We start from the raw sequence: 25,789 nt of genomic DNA, 5'->3' as shown, positions 1-25,789 counted from the left end.
AAAAAAAAAAGATTATATTCTAGTTCAGCATTTATACTGGTCCTGCAAAGTTTTGTTGGGCATTTTGTGGCACTATCATGGTCTGTGCTGCCATGCCCATAATTTCATAACGTCAGAAAATTAAGCAAATGATGATTGAGGAACTGTATCAAACAATTCCAATTGGCGCATATTTTCAAAAAAAAAAAAAAAAAAAAAAAAGAAGAAGAAGAAGAAGAATTTAGTCAATTTTGTCCATCACCTTTCTTTCCTAACTTCTCTAGAAAATATCACTTTTCAACTAACTAATACAACTTCTGTTCAAGTTTTGCAGCTCATAGGCTATGATAACACGACAAAGTAATCGTTAACTGACCTCTTAAAAATGTATTATTAGCTCTAATCATCTTTGTTAATTAGAAACTCTTTGCATTGAAAAAATCTCATTTGTACTATAGGGTCCAAAATGCTACACCGTTAAGAAGAATCTTAAGTTGGTGGTAAATATATATATATATATACATATATATATATATATATATATATATATATACATCCGCTGTTTGATTTCTATAAAAAAAACTTTGCCAAACTTGATATAAACACGAGATCTTGGGGGGGGGGGGGGTTTCAAAGTGAAAGTGGACAAGGTAAAAAGCACTATCAAAGTGCATGTGAAAATTGGCAATCAAAGATATTACAAGATCGATGTGGCGGAAACTTCTAATATATATTTAAGCTTTCCAAGTATGATTAGTTGATTATTACAATTGATTTCACAAGCCTTTAATTGCTGACCACAATTTATACAAGAAACAGCCACAAAACTGCACAGCTTAATCATTCCTGTATGTAAGAGATTAATATTGGCTTGTTTGCATATATATCAAATCCTAAAACCACATATGATGAGGCTTGCTTTTCAGTGTCAATTCTACACTTGTTTCCAGTCTTTGCTGACGACAATTTATAGGTATCTTCTTTCTCTGCAACTTCTAAATTTATGGAAATGCATGGTAGTAGTAGTGGTATTTCTTGGACTTCATGAATTCGTCATATCACAAAAAAGGGATCATTAATTTTAGGTAAAAATGGTTGATGCAACAATAATAATGCCTTTTAAAGTATAATGCATTTGTCCTTAGTACTGCAACTCTCCATGTATAAGTACTATAACTATTCAGAACTCAGATCAAAATTCAGTTTCTAACCATCCAAAATAGAAAGTGCTGTATCGCATTTTCTAGGATTTTTTGTAGAAAAATTATTTGATGTATGTGAGGAAAATGTGACCACGGAAAACGACGCCATTTTCCGGCCGTCCAAACAAGGTTACTACTTTTAGTTTGCATATTAAGCACTCTTGTCTTCAACTTTTGGTTAAGCAGTACAATATGCTTTTTGTCGGTATGAACAAGATAAAATATTCTTGATGATAAAAAAAAAACAAAAGCAGCAGCAGCTAGTACCATATAAGTCCACTCAAATCTTAGCATTAATCCTATAAAGCACAAAGCTAAAACTGAGAGAGGGTACAAACTACAAAGATTATAATCTTATACTTTTTGGAGTTTGGACATAAACTGGTCCACCTTTTCGACTGGTCTGTATCTAATTGGCCGCCTCTTTGATTCGTTTTAGTCATATTACTATATTTTGATAAATGTTCATACCTTGTTATAATCAAATTCTTGAGATCAGTCAAACGAAATATACTTAAAACTGAGATGATGGAGTTAATTAACAGATAAGCATATATGGAGGACTTTAATTTGGTGTCTCCCATTCTTCTTCTTTAAACTAATTAAGGGGCATTAATTATGGGTACGCACAATGAAAAGTTAATTTTTGAACCTTTTAACTGCTAAAGACATCTGAATTGGTTTGCTTTGTGCAAGACAAGAGTCAACAATCAACAAAGTTTTTGCGACTTAAAGAAAGAAATGTAATTCCTGCCTGTGTCACATTCTTCACAAACAAATTCATGATGTCATCTTCAAGTATTATGACGCATGACGACCTCATAATTTCTTTTTTGTGCCCCCCTTCCCGGGTTTTCCTTGTCTATATATATTCCTGCCCATTGTACCCAAGCAGAACCACCCCACCACAAATCAAACCAGCCCCATATATCAAAGGGTTTAAAGTAAACAGCTGAAGACCAGCAGGGAAAAACACACACACACACACACACTAGTCCTCCTTTTCTTCACTGCAGAAATGGAGTGCAGCAGCACAACCACTACCACTACAACCATATGTGCCGCGTCTCAGAATCAATCTCTCTCGCCTTCATCATCTCCTTCATTGTCTCCGAGGGCTGGATCTCCCAAAAATGGTCCGCCATCTCCTCCACCAGTCATTCTTAGCCCTTGTGCCGCATGCAAAATCCTCCGCCGCAGATGCGCAGAGAAATGTGTATTGGCTCCATACTTTCCGCCAACTGAGCCCTTAAAGTTCACCATTGCACATAAAGTATTTGGAGCTAGCAACATTATCAAGATGCTGCAGGTAATATATAAGCTTCACAACCGCCCCCCCCAAAAAAAATCAAAGCTTAAATTAATTGCATTGTTTGCTAGAAATTCATGCAAGTGTTTTTTCTGTTCTTTTTTCAAGAAAAAAAAAAAAGTAGCATTCATGGTTTTAATCATAGGTAAAGTTTTCTAGCAACAAGTACGTTGTTTGACTTCAAAGACGTAGGTTGCCAGGGGGACCGGGTGAAAGGGGAGGGAGAAGGAAAAGCAGAGGGGAGATGTGAAATGTCTTTTACTCGAGTGGAATCTCTTTCACATTCTACAAAGGAGGGGTCTTTAACCACCTCCAATAAAGGAGGTTTTGCTTTAATTAATTTGTACTAGTAGCAAGGTCGCTTTATGCCAAAAAATTCTACAATTCTTGACAAATTTTCTAACTACTTCGGACATAAATTCCAACCTCAAATTGGATAAGATTGTATTTCAAATTGAACAATTATAGGCGTCGTTACTGAGTAATTACTTGAAAACTATCTTACTCGACAGTTTGTATAGATTTTTTTACCTATGCTTGCCGGAAAAGAAAAGAAAATTATCAATTGAACAAGTTTGAATGAGAAGTTTCAAAGCACGCGTAAGTGATACTTCTACATTTAGAGTCTAGTATCTAGACCATATTATTTTCTCCGAGTGGAACAAGTCATCTTGGAATTCCATGCTTCAGGTCTTGATCTACATCTCATACGCTGCAATAATTCAATATGGAGGTCAACGACAGGATTAACAGTTTTTTATGTGTTGTATACTTTCAGGAACTGCCAGAGGACCAAAGAGCAGATGCTGTGAACAGCATGGTTTACGAAGCGAATTCGAGGATTAGAGATCCAGTTTATGGCTGTGCAGGGGCAATTTGTCAGCTGCAGAAGCAAATTAGTGAGCTCCAAGCAGAACTTGCCAAGGCACAGGCTGAGATGTTGAACTTGCAATGCCAAAATGACAATCTCAAGTCCTTAATCTGCATGGGAATGGCTGCACAAGGTGATCGAGAAATCATGTCCGAACAGCATCTAAGCTGTGATAATACAAGCTTATTTCTTGATGATGCAAATATATATGCTGCTTGGGAACCACTCTGGACATAAGCAAGCCGATCCAGGGCAAGGATATTTAACTGGTTTGGAGAAGTCGAGTAAACAAGGATCTGCAAGTGTGGACACAAAAGCGACTGCATGCAGTGACCTATACTAATAAAAATTTAAACAATTTCCAATTGGATTAATGTATTTTTCGAGTTATTATATGAAGAGTAGATCTTTTAACAATACAGACGTATTTTTACGATATTTTATGTCCGACTTATCCCAAGAGGAAGAAGGAGTAGCGAGAAGAATAAATGTTTAAAGAAGAAAATTATCTTCCTATTTTTTTATTAGCAACGATACATTTGTATAACCTACTCTATTCTAATCTAGGGGAGGAGAAGCCTAAGGAATCCAAGGAGGGACTTAAGCCCCTCCCTCGTAGCCGCTGAGCCATTGGCGCCCAGTGGTTTTAAAGAAGAAAATTATCCGCACCATAGGAATTTGTACGGATTCTTAATTGACAAGACGCAAAATGTTACTCCTTCCATACCACTTTTGTGGTCTTTATTTCTATTTTTCTCTCTCTCTCTCTCTCTCTCTCTCTCTCTCTCTTTTTGGGCAAATGAATGCCCTATCTTTTTTTATTTTTTCTATTTTGAGACAACGACTTTTCTTTCTCATAATTAGATTTATTGAGGAAAAATTAGCATTAACCAAAAAACATTGGGAATATATTTAAAATTTTGGGGAACTACCTAGATTATTATGATTTTGTAGTCCAAAAATATCGGAAATTGGAAGCGAAAAGTTCTAATCAATATCTTCTCTGAAATTGATTTATCTGGTTCGGTTGTCAAACTTCGACAAGGACCAAGAGATGGATGCCGGGTACGTCATGTCACGCACCATTAGTCTCTACTGACCGCTTATGAGCTTAATCCCAAAGGGAGTGTTTGGACAGATAAATTATCTCAAATAATATTTCGCTTGCATCATAAACATATTATCTAATTCATTTTTTTTTATTTTTAACCATCTTTTTATTTCACATACATCACATCATAAAAAGTGCTACAGTAATTATTTCCAAATAATACTCTATTCAAAAATTATTTTTACAAAAAAATAACACCTGAATTCTGCCTTAACATCATTTTAAGCAATCCAATAAGCCATTAGACCTGTATCGTGTATTAATCGTGATATTCGGGCATGAATTTTTCTGATCTAATATTTGACTTAATCCAAATGAGCTTACTCAAAATGTTGGGATGTAGAAAGCACTTGGATGACAAAAATAGGAGTTTTGCCCTTGGAAGAAATAATCCATTTTTGGGAAAGATTTGAGATCACTCCCCACAAAATTCAATTTAACTACTATTTTCTTGTTGGTTTATTTTGGTGCAAGTCCAAGCTGAATGACTTTTGGATCTTCATTATTTCATGAAAAGTGATGCGAAGCTGACTGAATTTTCCGACAGTTAGGATATACTACGAGTTTCCGATAACCAAAAAACCAGACAAAAGTTATTCCTTTTATAGACAATTTTATGATCTACATAAAAAAAAAAAGCCAAAAGATTATATGTAAAAATATGAAAAGAAATATCATTTTATATGTAAAAATGATGAGTCAACTCGTTTGCAGCTTGCAAAAAGTGTTATAGATGCATGCCCCCAGATATCAAATTAATCTTTTTTTTTTATCATCGTCACTTTATTTATATTCTACTCTATTCTAATCTATCTAGGAAAGACCCAACTGAGCCTACGGAGAGCCGGTAGGGATTGCCGGAATTTGCCTCAAGGCTGGTGGTTAGAAATGAAATTAATCATTTGTTTGAAAATTGGAATTTGGATCAGTTATTCTACTATTCGGGAATAGTACAACCAGCTTGTCATAGAGTTTACCTTTTCCTACGATGGATAGACTCCACAAAAATTCCTTACATCTTTCTAAAGTGCTGATTAGGTTTTCCACACACAAGAAGAAAATTTTAAAAATTTTTACTTGGTGAATTATGAGATGGGCACATTGTCAAATTTATTGCATGTGGTTATAAACCATCATTTTCCACAAACAAAAAATTGAAAGTTTTAGTTGGTCCACATTACTTTAGAGACTTTGTGGTAGAAAAATTTTGCTTGATTTGTTTTTTCTAGTTTGCAAATTGTCCGTCAAGTGAAAGATATATATCTTTGGACTCTTTTCTCGTATTCACAACCATAATATAGCGACCTTTTGCTAATGTCAAGGTCTTGTTTTAGCTACTTGTATTCTAGTCATAAATCACCCAATGGATGATTTGCCACCGGAGAAGGTTCTGTTGAAAGTTGGAAATTCGTTACTTCTGATGTTTTTGTCAAGGCAAAAAGTTGACGCTTGTCTAACACAGACACGTGCCGAGTAACTATTAGGCATCCGTTAAAATATGTTTCAGGTCGTGTTAAAATTTCAAAAGGAAAAGACTAATTAGAGAAAATGTATAAATATAAGATATGGTAATAATTATTAGTACGTGTAAGTGTGTAACACACACACACACACACACGCACGACAGGTCCGAAGAAATTTTGATGTATTAACAAGTGCCCGTTGGATACTCATTAACAGATTTAAAAATTAATGAATATGATTATGCATGATTGATCACATAATGATCCACGACTGATATTGCATGTTTATAAAATTTTGCCACCGCTTTGGCATGCAATCGCAATCTTTACGATTAAGATTTTGAAAACAGATTACATTCCTAACCGCGTTTGATCAATGATTGCTGTAACCAAAACTTGAGAATTAGTAAAAGAGAAGAAGAAGAAGTATTGATCATGAGTGTGAAGTGTGAACAAACAACCATGTGAAAGAGGAAAATAACCGATTATCAATCATCTAGAAAAGAAGCTAAAACTGGTAGTAGTAATTAATAGCCTATCAACATGCACATCCACAATTAATTCTCTGAACACAAATGGTGCCGCTGACACATTTCTAGTTGAAGGGAGTAAATTACAGTTATGTGACAGAATGATTCGATAATCAAACGATCCCACAAACATAAATGCTGACCCTCAATTCAAAGAAGAAGGAAAGGAAAAAAAAAACAAGAAAGTGGGAATGTTTCTTTTATTGCAGTAGGAATTCATACTGAGTTGGAGAACCCAAAATAGGAAGGGGGAAATTGCCAAGTGATCTGTGAGAAGCCCTACAGAATTAAATTGGAAGAAGCATATTAGGGGGGGGGGGGGGGGTATACATAAATCAATTAGGACGTCTTGCAAGACTAATGTGAGATGGAAAATGAATGTGTTGTCTCATCCACATCGAACTTATCTTTCAGAAAAGAAAAACTATATATATATATTGCTTGAATTATTTGTACAACGACTTTGGCAATCTGCTGCTGGTAAGATAAATTTCAGTAATTTGTTTGACCAATAGCCACTTAATGCGAAGACAAAATTTACAAGAAGTTAAATATGTCACACCCATGTCGTTATTCTTGATGCAACAATTTTCAATGTTGCAGGCTGATATTAATTTGAATTGCAACTTGTTAAACACCTTACTCTTCCGGAATTGAATTGCCTTGTATCAAGATAGAATACCTTAGATAAGGCCTATCTATGGAAGTAACTTCATCCTCCTATATTATAAGCGAGGGAAAGCAAAGGCTATTCATATCCCATTCCCAGGTGGAGAAGCCTTCATAAAAGTACGACGAAATGTTTGTCAAATCGATAAAAAAAATCTGCAGTCGCTACTCGAGAGAGAACACGTATTGGGGCGTATTAGATTATAATAACCCGCTAACCACACGAGCATAACCAAGTGTCTGCCTTGCAAGATCATTGAACCCGTCAAATTTGACGGATATAACTACATACGACTTTGCAAGGAAAGCATGAAGATTGAAGAACTATATCTCAAAGCTAATTAAGGGCAATGATTGCCTTCTTTACTCTTCCCAATTAAACGGATGTGTGGTGGTGCAAAGTCGTTTACATTCGCGTACTTGTATTTTTGGGCTAAGCAGGCCTACAAAACTAATTAATTACCCTACCTAAAAGCCAAGTTCTAATGCAGAAGTTGATGGATACAGGACTGGGCACTGCATAAAAGTTCTCCCCTAAACGAAACATACAAATCAATAAGCTTGACTCAAAGTAGATTTTGTAGCATGTTTGCATTGACTAATTAAACCAAGGAAATGTCAATGGGTGGATCCTGTTCACCATTGAAGCAGTATTAAGTAATTGGGCTGAGGCACGTTAATTCAAACAAAACTCACCTAACATATTAATATAGTCAAGGGATAAAACTCGGTTTAATTAAGTAGTTAACGGGGGAAACAAACGCGGAGCACAATAATAATTAATCAACAGGGCATAGGGGACTATATTCTAGTAGCCCCTCCAAGGGGAATCCTTAATATTATAAGGTCTGATTACTGGAAGTAAAAAACTAATGTCAGGTGGGAACAGGGAGACTGCAGTTGGGAAGTCTGCTATGGAAACTATTTGACGAGTGAACAAAACTAATTCCACATTGGAACTTTTGATCTTTAAAGGCAATCAGGCATTTTCATTTTGTTATCTTGCCCCCAAAGTCCAACAGTTGCTTGCAGTCTTTAAGGTGCACTAGCTGACTTCCTTGTTTGTTTTAAAAAAAAAAAAAAAAAAGTTAGCTGATTGATTGATAATGAAATATCATGAGGTCAAGGTTCATCTGTAAATGTACAATAAGCAAGTGATCAGACTATAACCATACAGCACTCAAGCAGTCAATGATCAGTCAATATGTGCAATTCATGGAATATTATTATGATGTATCATCAGTACCAGAATTTTCTTCATGTAGGTTATGTATATTTTTCTTTTCGATTTTCTTTCTCCTTTTTTCTTTGAAAGACATAATGCACCAATCAAAGCCCTTTCTTTACTTGATTATTCCAGCCTACAACTTGTGTGTGTGTGTGTGTGTATATATATATTGGGTTGTTAAACCTATAAATAATTAGGCTACCTAATCTTGATGCATTTTTTCTTGGTTTTTAGTATATTGAGGAAAGGGGGAATAAAAGTGCCACCAATTAGAGTCTAATAACAGGGCATGATATGATGAAGAAAGGATTAATATATATGTTACTCAAGGGCAACTAGCAAACCTTCCTCTCAGCACCTAGTCTTTCGAAAGCTCATCTTCAATTTCCACACCACGCACTTTGGTGTAGGATCGAAAATCATTAAAACAGAGAACAGACATTCCAATCGTATTACTTTTTCCTCCTCCTTCTTTTGTTTTTGAGTTGGGCTTAATTAGATAAAATTGAGGGAGATAAGCGAAAAACTTGACGACTATATGACAACAGATAATACATTGACCTCCCTTAAGATTTCCGACGATTTCATCTAGTTCTCCTCTAATTTTAAAAAACTACATATTCTAGGTGAAATTGTGAAAAATCTCGGGAAAAGAGGCTTTCGAAATTCTCCCTAATTAGAGAATAAGAGGAGCTTTGTGCACCATATTCTTTGTGGATATTAATATCACACACCCATTTAAATATCAAGTTTCAATTAGGATGCAGTTTGTGAAGTCCTACCGTATTTTTAGAACTAATTTTATTTCTGGCCTTGTATCACTCTCCTACATTATACTTTAAACTTTAATTTTAGATATTTTGTATTCTAAACTCTCAATTTTAGACACTTTACATCCTAAATTTTCAAGTTTGTCCTATTTAACTTCAATCAATGACAATAATGCTACCAAAATTAATGAGATAAATGTCAGTGCAAATTAATTATAATATATATTTTTAGATGCAATCCCTTGGCGCGCTCATTTTTACCGTTTTCAACATATTTATCATTGGTTTGTATGGTCCGAGTCACTAATATTATTAGCAAAACTAATGAGATAAATGTCAGTGCAAATTAATGACAATGTATCTTTTTATTCTAGATGCAATACCTTGGCTAATTTTGACCACTTGCAGCAAATTACGATTGATTTTTAGGATCTTCTATGCCATTAATTTTACTAACATTGCCACAGATTGGATTTAAATACGACAAACATGAGATTTGAGGGTGTAAAGCGTCCAAAATTGAGAGTTGAGGGTGCAAAATATTCAAAACTAAAGTTTATAGTACAAAGTGAAAAAGCTACATAAGTTTAGTGATGCAAAGTGAAGTTAGCCCTTATTTTTGTATTTTGATAACCTACTAGATCGGTTAAGGGGCTTAATCAATTAGTTGGACTAAGTGGTGGTGCATGTTGATATAACTACGCTCATTTTAACTCAGAAACATTCGAAAGAAACAATAAAAGTTTGCAGGCTTCTTGAATTCACGCTAATCTTCAAAGCTCAATCCAATCCTAAGGCTTGGAAATGCTGTTCTCACCATCAATTGACCCAAGTAAATGATTCTCCGACCTCAATGCCTTGTTAAGATTCATGTCCCCAGGAGTTCTTTAACTTGTCTAACCCTTCAGACGGGTCTAGCATACAGTCTGAATAAGTATAGTTTGAAACAAGTTACATTTCTTTGTCCCATTTCTGCGTCAAACTGGAAAATCTTTTCTGCTATAATGGCGACTCACTCCGATGGCCCTTCTATGAGAAGCAAGACTAGCAAGATTGTTGACGTCCTTTACTCTGATTGAGAGGGTAACCTTCTGGGCTGCTACTTTCAAGTCAAATTTGAAGCTTCTATAAGTTTAAAAGTCTGTTAGACGCTGGTTCGATGGTGACTAATTCATCTTACATTGTGGAAATTTATACTCTTCTTACTCCAAAAACGAGAAAAAAAAAAATTGCATGGTGAGTTAATAGTTCCCTGAATTTTGATATTTGATAGACTTGCCTCGTTAGAGACAGGGTGGCAAACAAGTCGAATAGAAAGTTTTGATCAAATCGATCCAAACTCGACTCAATTTTACTTATGTTCTTGACAAGCCTTCAATAAAAAAATTTAAACCAGAGAGCGTTGAGATTCTAAACTCACATGCTTGCTAGTTGGTGCATTATGTTAGTTTTAAAACAGCCAATTGCAAATTTTAATTAGCCTATTAATTAAGAATTCACTCCACCCACTACATGATGTGCCTTTTATTATATTGCTCGAGTTATCTTCGTTCATTTCTCATTTTTATACGCTCCAAGTGACAGTAGTGTATGCCCATCGAGTCAAGCACAAACATTATCAAGAAATTCGGTGGGGGCGTATTAAGAATGATACATATTCTCCCAAATTTGCCCGCAGAGACTGAAAGTGGTTAGCCAATTTGGCAACATGCATTGGTCGTATTCAAATTGTCAAAATCTGGAGGGTTTAAACAATGGATGCCTTGAAGCTCAAGGACTAGTTGCTCCCAGTTCAATGTACTCACGCTCCTTGACTTTGATATCAAAGGGTACTCCAACACCCGTACGACGCTTCCATTTTATATTGTGGCAAGGGAGAGAGAGATTAGTCAAATGATGATGCCCAATCAACAAACAAGGAGGGTCTGAAAATTTGACATTGATCCGAAGAAATTTCTATTATATCTTTATGATCAAGTGATGGTTGAATGTGCATACACAACACAAGGCCTTCCCTGGATAATGGATGGATAACATTTTGTAGTTTTATTAGAATTTCTGGAAGGTGATTGAATAAAAGATCAAAGAATCTCAACCAGTGTACGAAATATGATGATTTTGTACAGGAATCCCATTGCAATATTTATTCACCGTTATCAGTTCTACAATTCAAAGTTTCTAGATGTGGACTTTCAACAGTCTTTGCCGTGAATATATACGTATAGTTGAATTCATGGATTTCTTCAAGAACAAGCCTAACTTGAAAACATATAGTAAGACTTTCGTGCTTACCTCCCCGGACCTCTCCTACAGTGCTAATAACAGATTTGTCAACTAATAAAATCAGCTTAGGATAGATATTTCTAGAATAAAAAGATCCCCCATTGGATCCAACAAATGCATGGGATTTTTTTTTTTCCTCTTTTTTTATACGTATACCCACAAAGATAGAAGAACCCTTTCTCGCAATGCTATCAGAATGTGGGGGAAACCAAGAAAAAGATAAACATGATTACGCCAACTAAGTAATTTATGGATCCAACCATTGATTAATTTACCATATGTAACTAAACCTTTTGGCTGTCCTTTCCAGATTGCTGGGGTCAGTTGGAGAAAGAGCGTCACAATCTTGAGGGGTTATGGGGCAGATGTTTAGAAGAGAAGAAGCTCAAGGACTATTACTCCATTTAAATGTGCTCACGCTGCTTTGACTTTGATACCAAAGGTTAAAAAGGCAGTAGTAAGTCTGTTGATATTCCCATTTGTAATCTTTTCAGGTTGTCTTTTCTTGGTCAGCTCAGTTGGAAAGAGCATTATTAATCTTCTTTTTACCCAGATCCATTTTATGGCAATCACAGACTGATGAAAAGATAAAACGTCAGCTGCACTTTTGTCACCTGTATAAATGTACAAAAAGAGTACTGTAGTACTTACAAGACAAAAGGCAGAACGGGTGCCAGTCCTGACAAATTCTACACGTTCAGCAGCAAGAGTCTTTTTTAAGATACGGACGGAAACTCGATGGTAGTTCATTTCCATACAGAGATTTCGACGAATAAATTTGAACCATGTATCACTAATCTAATCTGGAAAAATGCTCAAAATTTCCAGGATCTACAGAAGAGAGCGGGACAAAAATTTTGAGACATGGTAACAATTACTGCTAGTTTACTTCGAGGCTTGGGCAGTGCTGGCTGACCTTTTCTGGTTACCCTGATAGCCGTTTTCATCACTTCTGTCCATAGCTTTCCTTGCAAGCTCGTAACCAGCAAAGTTCATGGCACCAAGGGGGGCAATCCAGAAAAACCTAGGCACAGCTCCTTTAAATAATCCTAGGGCTCCTTCATGACGAACAATAGAGATGGCTACCAGCCTTAATGGCAAATTCCTGCCCTGGGCAGTCATCATCCTTGTCTTTATAACATCAAACGGGGTTGTCAGAACAGCAGTTAGCCCGCCAGATAAAGCCCCAACTGCAATCGTTTCCCAGGGTTCTAGTTCACGGCATAAAAGCTGCTGCGCAACCTAAAACCAGCAAACAGCAATTTGCACATTAATAACAAGAAAATACAGTTGGCAAATTATGCAAACACATCATACTGAGTAACAAGACAGTTGTTGCAAACCACATCTTACAAGTTATTCATTTTAATTTAGCGTAAAATAAAACACTCATCATAACAAGTAAACTATAGGTTTGTCACAAGTGTCCGACAAAGAACTTGACACAAAAAAGTATAACAGGATGAAAGGAAATGTGATTAATCATCTCCAATAGAATGGCTTATGTATCCTATAAACAGAGAATAAATCTCAATAGTACTAATGCACTAATCATAATTTAGCATTTATACACGGAATGAAAATTAGTCTGCAGGATGCTAAAGCATACCTTTTTAGATTCAGCATACAACCCCATGCCTGCAACATAAAATGGGACCTCCCTGAATAGAGTGGCACCTGTCCCACGGAAAAAACCCTTAAGACCATCTTGATGCCAAGTACCAATGATTGCTTGGCCAACATTATCATATAAACCAGCCTGCAACCTTTGCTTCAGGACTTCGCATGGTATCCTCACCGCTGTTCCTAAGAAAGTGCTACAAAATGATGCAACAGATTGGACCTAACAGCAAAAATGGAAACAAACTTTTAGTATAGTCAAGTAGCGTACTTTTTTTCTCTCAAGACATGTTCTTGGGCTAAATTTTACTTATTTGTGTTAAGAAACTGATTTTGCAACGGCCAAGCACAACAAACTTCTCAGTTTGCAAGCATTTCAACTACTGTGAGTCCTTGTCATCTTTGTCATATCTGGTATAGCATGGAAGGACTTCTGTTACTGAATTCTGCACTTACCAATATTCGTTTTTTTTTTCCACCAGCTTTTCCATCCTTTATTTTGATTTATTTATTCAGTCGTCACTTTTCCAGAAAAGAGAAGAGAAGGGGAGTACTTTTGCTATGCCATTCCTTTGTTTTCCACCCTCTTTTCCTTCTATTTTGCTTTATTTTCTTGCTTTAGTTTTACTCCATTTCATGGAAAGACAAAGGAGCAGGGGAGGTAAGGAGATTTGTCTGGATTGAGTAAAATCAATTAACAACCAGCCCAATTAAGGAAACCGATTAATATGACAGATGCATGACAAGAAAAAGACACAGACTCGATATCGCTGATCAGATGCAATAAAATTCTGCTTAGGAATATCCTAGAAGCCCAAGTACAATACTTACACAGTTAATAAGAGAAAACTCCTAATTTGGTTTAGACATGCAGCAAAACTCAAAATGACTGATGCAGGTATACTGAGTAATACAAATACTATACCTGGCAAACAAAGCCCAAACCCATTAACCCAACCCACCTGCCCACTGTTTTTAGAAGGTTGGGCAGGTCTAAGGGGTTACGGGTCAATTTGGGTTGGGTGGGCTGGGTTTATTATTGGATGCCCAAATGCCCAATGGGTTTTAACATTTTTAAATCTCTCTTGGCCAAATCTTTTCAAGATAAAAAACTTCAAAATTCTAACTCCTCCTCATCCCTTCCTCTCCAATGCAAGTCCTGATCGTAGAATTGATCAACAGAAAATTCAACCTCAAGTACTAACTAAAGATCCATCCCTTTCTTCTTTGGTTGAAAGTTCTAAATCGAATTTCTGGTAAATAAACACCCAAGATACCTTCAATGGAGTTATCAACCTGGAACCCAACAAGTTGTAGCCCACAGCCATACGGCGTTATAATTTGTTATGATGAAGTTCTATATCTCACTTTCAAGTTAGATCTGAGTTAATGACTGCTTTGTGAAAAGCATCCATTGATTTCCAGAGCTTGTGGTTTCATGGTGGAGTAAGTGGTGGTGCTATAGCTAGTCACTTCCATTTGTGGTCGCTATGGTGGATTTTGGTTTATTACGAGGATACATGTTAGATCTACACAGAAAATAGAATTTGAAGGCATTTTGATATGAGAAAAAGTCACCAATCAATCACCGGAGACGGTGGACTATAACTACTGAAGAAGCCGGCAACTGTTGCAAAGTATCAATAGGTTCTTCATGTTGGGAAAGAAGATGAGTAAAAAGTGAGGAAAAGGGAAAAAATTTTAAAAGAGATCTGGTTTGGGGCATTTGGGTATACAGGGTTTGAGTGAACCCAAATTAGCCCAACCCAAAATAGACCTGTTGAAAAGTTGGGCGGATGGTTATAACCCAATTATGCCAAACCCATAAATAACCCGCCCAAATCTAACCCAACCCGCCCAATTGCCACCCCCAGTAAATACATGTCTAGATAAGCTATTATACGTTCTAGTAGTCCCCGCAAACAAGAGAAATGACAAATTTCAAAGCATTTAATGATAGATTTCACCCAAAAAAAACATTTTGGACCAGAAATGGATCAGAACATTATTATGATGCTTGTCCTAAGCCAAGAGGGATAAGAAAAGCCATATATGTTTTTTATTTTTTTCCTCATAACTAATTTACAAGATAAATGATGTACATAATAAATATATAAGGGCAAAGGCTAATCAGCAATTAGTCATCTCATGCAGTGAGACAACCTTCACGGTAACCTTACCTGGAAATCGGGAAGTGTCGGAGCAACATTAATGAGTACAAGCTTGCTAGCTTCGAATATTCCAGTTCGTAGACCATGGCTGGAATAACATATAAGCGTATTAGTCATTATTACACCACAGCATGCCAGAACTAGAGTGTAAAATGAACTAAAGAAGAGAGAAACTAAAGAACCTTGAGAATTGTCCAAGAATTGCTGGAATTGAGCCTCGGTATAATCCACGAACTCCAAGATCTGGAAGCTTGGCCAAAATTTCAGGGAAAGTAAGTGTTGAAGCTTGTACTCGAGTCTGGAAGAAGAGTAAACAAGTATCAGTACTGCATAACTCATCAACTTACCACTTATGGCCAGCTTATTTGGTAATTGCTAAGCAGAGAACACATTTTTCAAAAGGGATAGCTTTCATCTATTGTGATTTTCATCAAGGTAATATTCTAGTTCGGGTTGCCAGATGGGTAAAGAATAGCACTTATAATCCTGTCTAAGGCAGCATATTCTAATGCTCGATTTCTGATACCTGGGGTTTCAAGGATGGTAAAGAAGGGCATGTGTAGCCTCCACGTAGCTTGTGCTTCAATTGTGGACTTGACTTTCTAGAAATCGAACTTTGATGCTTTTAATCCTTAGGAACTATATGATATAACACTTTTTTCCAAGTAAACTCTTCTCTCTAACTAGCCACTTGTAAGCCATTGCCTATTGCAATTCCCATTTTATTTTTATTTCTTAAATTTTTGCTACCAAGTTCAGAACCACTTAATGACAAATTAACTTCCTTCCACCAAGAAACTAATGATTCCCAATCATGTAACAAGCTCAGCATGCCCCATAATCCTATCTTGCTGAACGGTAAAAGGAGCTCAAAAAAAAAAAAAACAGCCCCTAAAATCTATTTTTTGAGGTCCCACCTATTAAACATTCAAACTTTTGTTTCCAAACTAACCATCAATATTCTCCACTTTCAACCATAAAATCCTTGTCAAATCAGGCATACTACTTCATCTTAAAGTAGTCCTACAGCAGCTTTTAGAATTTCTCACTGCTGTTGTCCAAATATTTTTCTTACAATCAGCCCTGCAATGTGAGGAAGGAAACAATTGTCTTCTTGTGGTTGAACAGTGGGCATTTGACTACTTGTATCGAAAGCTGACCCTTTTAAACTATTTGTTCCTTTAAGTTGATTAACCTGTGGAACTCAGACCCCAAAAACACATATCTATGTAAATCCCAAGTCAAGTTGCTCAGTTCACAGTAATAAAACTCGCTCCAAGAAGAGAGCTTTTGCTGCTGTTACACCCAAGAGAAAATATTACATGCAAGCCACCTCAAATGCATTCACAGCACTGAAAACAAAAATTTGGATTCAAAACCAGTACCCAATGAAAGCAGCTGACAAAGCACCTAATGATTCCATATTTACCTTAATCGCATATTCAAGTAATTCAAGAATAGTGGAATTGAGTTTGTCCCAATTTGACTTAGGATTATTCTATTTATGACTACAATCACATTCCAAAAGTCTAGAATTGAGGTTAGCAATAGCAGCCAACACATAAGTACATACGTTGCTCAATGATAGTCAAGGTAAAAAAATAAAATGTTCAATATATGGATGCTCCAGGTGTCAAGTTCTGTGAAGTCCCAAGTGAAACATACTACCAAATTATCTTTTACAGAACAACAAACCTTGATTGTGTCAACAGGATGCATTAGAGATGTGGACAATGCACAAGAGAGCCCTCCCGCCAGTGCTGACTTTAAAACACTTCCAGCTGGTATTTCCACAGGTGGTGGAACAGCAACTACAGTAGCAGCTTCAAACCAGATACTCCTACATATATGATGTAAATTGAGTTAAGCTGTACGTTAAGTTAATCTACATTGTGCGTAGGAAGCTGAATAACTAGCCAATCACATAATCCAGATGCTTACTCTGGAAAGGAAAGACACAACATAACATGCAAGAAATTCACATGGAACTGTGTGATCTAAAATGGAGGTGATTAAAGAAAACATCTGTAACTAATTAAACCGAGTGGGACACTATTTTCTTAGTTAAAGAAAACACCTGTAACTAATTAAATTGAGTGAGACACTATTTTCTGAGTTAATCAGATTGTACTCGTGTACTAGACATTCCTGCATGTGTGCGTGTGAATGGGACACCATGCAGAGCAATGATAAAAAATTCAAGATTAGAAACTGCCCAGATCAAAATGTTACTACCCTTCAAGTTGCAACAGTTCATGTCCATCTATTAGACGTGAATACATGAAATTGAACACCTTTTTTAAAGGCAAAGTGCTTCTCAAATATGATTTTTTTTGTCCAAAAAGCACTAAGCCATAATCACTAATGACAATTACATTCATGAAATGTCATCAAATACTTATAGAAGTTCTTGTTAGAAAAAAGTTCTACTAGATGCAGCATATTGCTGACAGAAATTTAAGCAATTTGCTAAATGCTCTATTCACCACGAGAGCGACCAAATTTTGGTACGAAGTAAGGGAAGACACAAAAGTATAAAGAGGCAGATTGAAGAAATAACATTCCCACCAAAATACAGAAATTAGCACTAGTGAGGTAAAGAAAAGAGCTGAATGAAAAATCATGCAAGTATTGCCAGTAAAAAGTTATGAGCATCACTGGACTAACTGTAAGTACGCCCAAATTCCTATCCTGACCACTCCTCAGATACACTTCTTTTTTCTCACCATCCACAGATCAAATAATGAATAGCCAACCATTGGAAGTTAAATTATTCCACCCTGCTCATTTACTTAATGGAACTGATACATTAAATTTAACTCTTATAAGAGCCTATGATACAGATGATATTAGACCATAAATCTAAAAACATGATCATCATTCCAAAGCAATAATGACACTAAAGCAGTATACATCCAATTCACCTTGGATCCTCTTGAAGCCGATCAGATGGGAGCAGAAGCATAAAATTGCGAAAATGCCCATAGGAAATAGATTCTTCAGTGTCAGCATTTAGAAACCGCATCATAGCAATAGCATTGTCTTCATTCGCAGGAAGTCCAGCATTCCTCAAAGATGCCAAAATTTCACTTTTCTGTAGTGTCCCAGACTTGCTCAAACAGAGACTTGTATATGCTCTAAGTATAGTTGGCTCTTTCTGTTCCATTAATGATAGAAATTGTTTCCAACCAAATGATTTTGAAAACAAGTGACTTTTAGTGCGGCGCATGAACTCGCGAGCATATCTCCTTGGCAACTTTCTCTTTCTAATGGCAACTTCGAGATCTTCCAAAGTGACCTGGCCATCACCATCTCTATCCAACTCTTCAAAAAACCTCCTTCCTGCAAGAATGCAATAAGAACAATTCAAGAAGGAAAACAAGATTATGTAATATGAGGGACACATAAAAACTAGAACCACTATAATTTTTAAGAACACAAAACTATTCACATGCCAAAACTGAAGTCTAGGGTATCCTAATCTCAAAGCTAACTAAAAGAAATATGATTTATCACATCCCTTCTTTTTCTATTATTCCCTTTCCCTGCTATCTCACAGTAACTGTAGCTTCTTATGATCCTACAAGCAACTCAGAACTGTAATTAAAGTTACCTAAGCCTAAGGCAATCCAAACCAATAACTGAGCTAATCCCATAAATGTGACAACATACAAGGAAATCCAACAACTTTAATCAGTGATATAAAAGTGCTATTAGTAATTTGCCATTAGGTATGATACTTGCTACAAATCATGAAGTTTAAATAAGATGTGAGACAATTATATCAAGGAGAACCCCGATGGCTATGTGAAAAAGCAACTGAAGCAAGGATATTGCTTTGAGCTGAAGGCTTACCTTCTGCTTCTGTGTATCTGAAGAAGTCCTGGACTGAGAACAACTTCTTCTTGTCAGGGTGGTCTTTTGATGGTCTCCCAACTTGAGGTAAAAGCTCAATCAGTTCTGTCAATGACACAGTTGACAAGCTGGATCTCAGACGCTCAACATTTGATAAGGGAATGCTAAGCAACCCATTTGCTAACTTTTGCGGGGAATTGCCACCCGCACTCCCTTCCTGAGTTTCAGCATTGTTAACTCCAATATCACCCTCTTCCTTGTTGGAAGAAGTAACACCAACAATACTTGATGGAACACCTCCTACTCGCGCAAACTTCAAATTTCCAAAAAATACATTCACATCAGCCCTTTTACCTTCCAAAATACTAGCAAGCGCCCTCAAATGATCAAACTGATCATCAGCAACTGGACCGGACTCACCACCGGCAGTGCTGCTGCACTTAATTTCCTGCATTCTCACATCAAACTTCTGAACATTTTGAATGAACTGATCAACTATAAAACCAAGAAAACACTCCAATGACAAACCTTTTTCCTCCTTTTCCTTCAAGTATTCGTCACAGAACTCCATACCACCTCCCATTTTGGACCCTTTCTCCTTAACCTCACATGAAACACGCGGTGTCCCACCACCAACAGCATTCTCATCACAAACCCTCTGAATCCTTTTCTTCCCATGTTTAAAGGGGCTAGGAAAAGCCTGAACAAAACCATTAATCAACAAAGACCACGCCACTGCGAATTGCAAGCAATTACTGCAACCCCCATCCTCTTTCCCACCATTTCCACCATCCATCTCTTTCAACCCCATTTTTGCAACACTCTCAGCCCTAGTAACATTCCCATTACCCCCACATTTCTCCACAAACATGCCCACAACCATCTTAATTGGCAATTTAATCGATAAACCCTTCTTTTTCTCATCACCAACCACACATTGCCCACCACCCCCACCGTTATTATTCTTCTTCCTAAACCCCAACTGCCCCGGGGCGCCCAAATTTACATTACTCTGATCATCATTGCTATCAGTACTAACAGTAGAACACCCTTTCTTGAAGGTAATATGAGGCCAACACTGCTCAAAATCCTTGGTGGCCTTTCTTACACTAGATTCCAATGGCGAAAAAGCATTCTTGACCACTTGGATGGAATTCAAGAAAGATTCCATCACTGGATCATTCCCACCCATCCCTCCCAATCCCCTCCTTCACTATCTGTATCTGTATATCTACCTATCTATCTATATAGCTGAAGTTTACACAGCTAAAATCTAAAATTTCTTGAAAACAGAAAACGCTGGAAACAAGAAATCGTGGAAGCAAACATAACAGGCTATCGACAGACAGGAAACTATGTGGGAAACAAAAAAAACGAAAAAAACAAGGAAGAAAAAGAGAAGCCCTAATTGCAGAAATAGGCTAGGAAAAAGCTTCTGGGCAATGGACTAGATTTTGATGTTGATGTGATAGAAGGGTGTGAATATGTACAGAGGATTTCTCATCGGAGCTTTTTTCTATTTGTAAATATACATATATATATATATATATATATATATATATTTTTTTTTTTTTTTTTTTTTTTTTTTTTTGTGTAGTAGATGTCATAAATATATATATACACACACACTCAAATAAACACGTTGTGTACTATGTGTGTGTGTGTGTGTGTTTTTTTTTTGGGTTGCAGTGCAGTAGGATTATGGAGTGTGAGGAGGAACTTAGGTGAAATGGATATTGGATAAAGAGAATAAAGGATTTGAAGATAAATGTGTATTTTATTTTTTCTATTTGTTTTAAATCCTACAATTTTCTTTCCACAAAAAAAAAAAAAAGAGACTAATACTAACTAGTAGCGGTATTTTCTTTTTCTTTTAACTTGATAAATTTTTATGTGGCGGGGTGGATTTAGTGGTGGGAATATTTTGGATCTGAGAGTTTTCTAGGCGATGCATCTTTTTGAGTGACTTGGGCATTTTTAATAACAACAGCAAATCTGAGGTCAGAGGAAAGGAGGTGTTGGATAAGTATGAACCACAAACTACTGCCAGCGGTTTTGCTTTGTTTGTTTCTTCTTCTTTCGTCCTTTTTTTTTTTTTTTTTTCCCTTCCTCCTCTTTTTTCGTTTCTTCTATTTTCTTATCCTACAACTTTTGTCTTTGTCCTAAATCCTTAGTTACCCAAGGTTATTATTCTTTTGGGCGAATCCTTCCTTATCCAAAGTTACTATCCTTGCTTTCGTAATACAACTCGAACTATTTCATTAACTCGATTTCAGGATATTCCTGTGTCGACAAAAAAAAATATATATATATATATATTTCATTAATTCGGGTATTAAATCAAGTAAACAAATTAAATTGAACTGTTTTTTAGGTGTACCATTCTTGTTTAAGTAAGTTCAAACAGTTGGATTAATTAAACATATTGAGTTTGTACGCAATTCGTATACTACAACCTTTTTTTTTCCACCAAATCAAAATGAAATTGATGCGATCCTTTCTAAGCTGCTGGTGTAAATTCAGCTCAAGCACATTAATAAAATAGTGTAAAGTTGCGTGGTCAATGAATTTAAGCAATATATAAACTAATCCTATTGAGATTTTGTAGTTCTTTATTGGTTCAAGTGTTAAATAACCAGCTGTATTTGATGTTGATGTCCTGCTTTGTGCACCCCAAATGATTAATTATCATAATAAGGAAGGCAATAGGGATACCAAAAGTCACACCACTGATTTTCATCTACTCCCTCCGTCCCACTTTGTTAGTCTTGTTTTCCTTTTTCGTCTGTCCCAAATTGTAGTCCACTTTCCCATTAAGAAATGTAGTAATCTTTCAAATTGTCTAAAATACCCTTATTAAATATCTTGTTATTAATACATTGTTATTAAATACTAACCCACTACATTGAATACATTGAACTTTTCCGATACATTGAATACATTGACTGCATTGATTAGCATAAGGGTATTTTAGGAAATTATTAATCTAAATTTATGTTTTCAACCAAATTAATTACACTTTCTTAATCTGTGTGAAAAAAAAAACCAAGACTAACAAAACGGGACGGAGGGAGTATATAATATGTCTTCTTCATCACGCATTGTTCTCTCATATCATAACAGTACGTGATAATTACATAAATTTTTTTTGAGATTTCTAATAATTTCACTGAACTGAAGATATAAGTGACGATTAACGAGATTCTGAAGATTCCTTGAGGGTCAAATTTGTAGTATAAAATCTCTCTTTCTTTTCTTCGAACATTTTATTGTTATAGTAGCCCTTTAAATTTAATTACTCCTTTTTTTTCATCTTTTTAACGGAAAGAGAAATATTTTACGCAATAGAAAAAGAGAAAAAGAAAAAGAAAGAAAGGTCAATCATTACGCGGCTGCAGCATCAGCATTAGGCCCATGGTTTTGTTGAAGCTTTTGGATAACGAAGAATAAGAAGAACGGATAAAATGCTGACGCAGAATCCACGTACGACTGGTAACACCTGGCAGCATTTCAAATTGAAGCAGATTGGACACCTTTTTTTTTTTTTTTTTTTTGCCTCAAGGTACTTATCATTTAATCTCAAAATCCAATCACCAACCACCGTTAATTAGAGCATCCACAATGCTATTACATCTTGTGGAGTGTAATCTACATATCACGTCAACATTCCATTTTCTCCTCTTTTATTACACTTTCACTCACAATGGATTACACTCCATAAGGTGTAATAGCATGGGTTCACAATTAAATCAAATATTTATTCTAATAATGCATAACTCATATCCCATAAATAAATAAAGTAATTTTTAAAAATAATTTTGTTATTTTTTAAAAAATAAAGTACTAACTTTTATTAAATTTTTTACATTTTGAATTTTTTATTTTCTAAAAATGATATTATTAATTTTTAAGTTTAAAAAAAGTGTTGTGTGTTTATATAAAAGACTAAAATCTAACCGTTGGAAAGCTAAAATGTGCTGTATGCTGGCAAATTTACCGTTGAAACTAAAATATAATGTAACCGTTGGTGGTTAGAATTATTTTACATTTAATCATAGGTCCCACCTTCTAATGGATTACACGCATCATGGATATAATGCATGTAATCTCCATGACACGGCTCCAATGAGAGACCGTGTCATGGAGTGGTGCAATGGAGGCCATTACACCCGCGCTGTGGATGCCCTTAGTAGTGTTTGTTTTCTAGATTATAGAAATTTACGTGTATCCTCCTTCAATTATCTTAGGACTGCAATTTTGAGTATTTACTCGATTCTCCCCCCTTGAACTCTTTGTTGGTCAATTTTTAAATTTTTTTTTAAAAACTTTTACTTGCGGAAATCAGGTCTAAATTTTAGTATTATAAAGCTGGATCCACTTATCTTGAAGTGTATTTTTGCTACCCTCATTGGTTTATTGTTATGGCAAAAAAAAAAAAGATTAACTTTTTAGATAATGCAGTAATTCTTTTACACTATCAGTTATGGACATATACTACATTTACATGATTTGAATTCATGTTAATGGCATTAATTTAAATCTGTTACTGTAGAAAAAGATTTTATATTGATAATGTTTAAAAAACTTAAGGTTGTGTTTGGATTGCGTTTTTCATGATTTTTTATGGAAAAATTACTGTAACAATTTGATGTATGTGAGAAAAAAAGGTAATAGAAAAATATGATCACGAAAAATAACGTAATTTTTGGACGAAAAACTGCAATCCAAACAAGGCTTACTCCAAAAAATATATAAGTATATCTATACAGTATAACAATAACAATAAACAACAGGTGGGCGTCTTGTCATTTGTCAAATACACGGGGTGAGATATCGCCGTCATCAAGACAACACGTGATTCATGAAGCATTATTATTTTTTGCATTTGAAATTCTTGAGCTAGCTCAAAATCCTAGGCTCCTAGCTAGTCAGCCTCAAAATCGAAGCAGAGCCAGAGGAAAATATGAGTCCACACTTGAACGGATCGGGCTTGTTTGATAATTCAATTAATCATTTAAATTTAATAAATTTAGATTTTAATATGTTCAACGTATTTGATAATAAAAAATTAAATATGTAAATTAATTAAATGAGTATTAAATTTTTTAGATAAAACTTACTCCTCTTATCACTGAATGTAATATACATTCAAATGTATTTGATTTAATACTTAATAACTCAATAATTTAATGAATTCAGATTTCAATTTTGTCAAACGCATCCTTAGTGATTAACGGGAAATGTCCTCTAATAGTCCCAAAAGTTCTTTTTTTTTTATGTTTGTCTGTAAAATTTTTCAAGTAGAATTGGTCGATAAACCTAAAGACACTATCAAGTTCTTATTTTAGGTGTAGAGTTGTGAATACAATGAATGATCTCAGCAAGATAGAAAATAACAAATAAAATACTAGGCACTACTACTCATTGTGTCAAACTAGAGTGAGAAAATTAAAAGTACATGTATATATTTGGACAAAGTATACATTAAATATTACTTAATATTGAATATACCCTAACAAGATAATATTAAAATGAAATGTAATAATTAACCTGGAATCAATATCCAAGATGTAGAAAATAGTAGTGTGAGTGGGCACTATTTCCTTGTCAATCTCAAGACAAACTCAAGACAAACTGGTTGGAAAGCAGCAACCTTTCTCGCTTGCTGTTCCCCCAACCTTTTTTTTCACTCCCCATTTGGACCACAAACAAAGATGAGATTATTCCAAAAATGGGATAATTCCATGAAAAAGAAAGAAAATTTATTGACCATTCCTTATATTGCATTGCAGCAGAAGATGCTGTGTTTATTTTGGCTGATTAAGCACAAAAAAAAAAGAAGCCCTACAGATCTTGAGGCCAGACAAACTAACTCCCCTCCCATGCATCCACTCTCTAGAGGCAGAGGGAACCCGAGCAAGGAGGGAGGATAATTCACAATTATTCCTACAGCGAAAATATTCCAGAATACGAAAGGAACATAAATCAAAACATGATCCTAGATCATATACACTACCCACGCATGGAGTCCTTGTTAAATCTTAAACGAGTTAATCTGCAGAAGTTTATAAAGAAGGAGCTTTATTCGCGAACTCCAACCGATTTCAGTGACTCAATGCCCCTTGGATGAGTGAAGGGGTTCGGGCGAGAAGGGTCGTCAAGGGTGCGTTTATGGTCCTGAATGTGAGCAACTTTTCGAAGAAAAGACTTGTTAATGAACTTGTCAGCTGAACCCAGAACAGCATCTGGCTGGTACACTTCGGGAACAGTTTCTCTCTTCTTCTTGCTTAGCTGAACAGTTGGGGAATATGCTAGTTGCTGCCAAGCACTGTGAGTGGCCAAGGTGACCACGGTTACAAGAAAACCGCCCATGATCATGACCGGTGCCCAATCCCCATTGGCCGGGAACTTGGACTTTGCCTGGTGCATGTGTTCATGAACATGCATGGCTGCATCTGTTGCTGCGGTTGCGTATTTTCTTGTTGCAGAGGATGCAAATGAGCGGCTTTGTGATCCCATTGCTTTCAGCACTGGTCTCAACTGGTTTGTTGCCCTGAAAGCCATGTTTTTGCTTGTGAAACAATGAAGAAAAGGTGAAGCGATAATGAATTGGAACACTAGTGAGGAACCAAAAAAAAAATCAAATTGACAGCAAATTTATAGCTAGGCTAGGAGAAATGGGGAGTGGTTTGGTTAATTATAGAGCGGAAAGTGTGGATTAGGAGGCC

General features: G+C 35.9%; 3 protein-coding genes across 3 annotated transcripts; 1 reads left to right on the top strand and 2 right to left on the bottom strand.

The window, feature by feature from the left end:
- Window positions 1-2,093: 2,093 nt before the first annotated feature.
- Window positions 2,094-4,071, top strand: LOC113708050 (LOB domain-containing protein 1). Its single transcript, XM_027230497.2, has 2 exons — window positions 2,094-2,490; window positions 3,269-4,071. The coding sequence occupies exons 1-2, from the start codon at window positions 2,200-2,202 to the stop codon at window positions 3,596-3,598; spliced, it is 621 nt and encodes a 206-aa protein (XP_027086298.1). The 5' UTR covers window positions 2,094-2,199; the 3' UTR covers window positions 3,599-4,071.
- Window positions 4,072-11,995: 7,924 nt separating this feature from the next.
- LOC113708683 (calcium-dependent mitochondrial ATP-magnesium/phosphate carrier protein 1) lies at window positions 11,996-20,591 on the bottom strand. The gene is made up of 7 exons (XM_027231249.2): window positions 19,062-20,591; window positions 18,131-18,548; window positions 16,902-17,046; window positions 15,389-15,504; window positions 15,216-15,294; window positions 13,025-13,258; window positions 11,996-12,657 (listed from the first exon to the last, which is right to left on the bottom strand). Exons 1-7 carry the CDS (start codon window positions 20,251-20,253, stop codon window positions 12,301-12,303), a joined length of 2,541 nt encoding a protein of 846 aa, XP_027087050.1. The 5' UTR covers window positions 20,254-20,591; the 3' UTR covers window positions 11,996-12,300.
- A 4,473-nt stretch (window positions 20,592-25,064) lies between these two features.
- On the bottom strand, window positions 25,065-25,761 carry LOC113708016 (uncharacterized). The gene has a single exon (XM_027230445.2). It carries the CDS (start codon window positions 25,623-25,625, stop codon window positions 25,143-25,145), a length of 483 nt encoding a protein of 160 aa, XP_027086246.1. The 5' UTR covers window positions 25,626-25,761; the 3' UTR covers window positions 25,065-25,142.
- Window positions 25,762-25,789: the final 28 nt, after the last annotated feature.

Source organism: Coffea arabica, chromosome 9c, assembly GCF_036785885.1.
Source record: "Coffea arabica cultivar ET-39 chromosome 9c, Coffea Arabica ET-39 HiFi, whole genome shotgun sequence".
Taxonomy (NCBI): Eukaryota; Viridiplantae; Streptophyta; class Magnoliopsida; order Gentianales; family Rubiaceae; genus Coffea; species Coffea arabica.
The sequence above is the reverse complement of the archived record's forward strand: the minus strand, read 5'-3'. Positions and strand labels throughout refer to the sequence as shown.

Excerpts from the sequence above, each read along its gene's own strand:
- LOC113708050 (XM_027230497.2), top strand. The coding sequence starts at position 2,200 with ATGGAGTGCAGCAGCACAACCACTACCACTACAACCATATGTGCCGCG. Across the intron at positions 2,491-3,268 it reads ACATTATCAAGATGCTGCAG|GAACTGCCAGAGGACCAAAG; the intron begins GTAATATATAAG and ends GTATACTTTCAG.
- LOC113708683 (XM_027231249.2), bottom strand. The coding sequence starts at position 20,253 with ATGGGTGGGAATGATCCAGTGATGGAATCTTTCTTGAATTCCATCCAA. Across the intron at positions 15,295-15,388 it reads ATTCTTGGACAATTCTCAAG|CCATGGTCTACGAACTGGAA; the intron begins GTTCTTTAGTTT and ends ATGTTATTCCAG. Across the intron at positions 13,259-15,215 it reads CGACACTTCCCGATTTCCAG|GTCCAATCTGTTGCATCATT; the intron begins GTAAGGTTACCG and ends TTTTGCTGTTAG.
- LOC113708016 (XM_027230445.2), bottom strand. The coding sequence starts at position 25,625 with ATGGCTTTCAGGGCAACAAACCAGTTGAGACCAGTGCTGAAAGCAATG.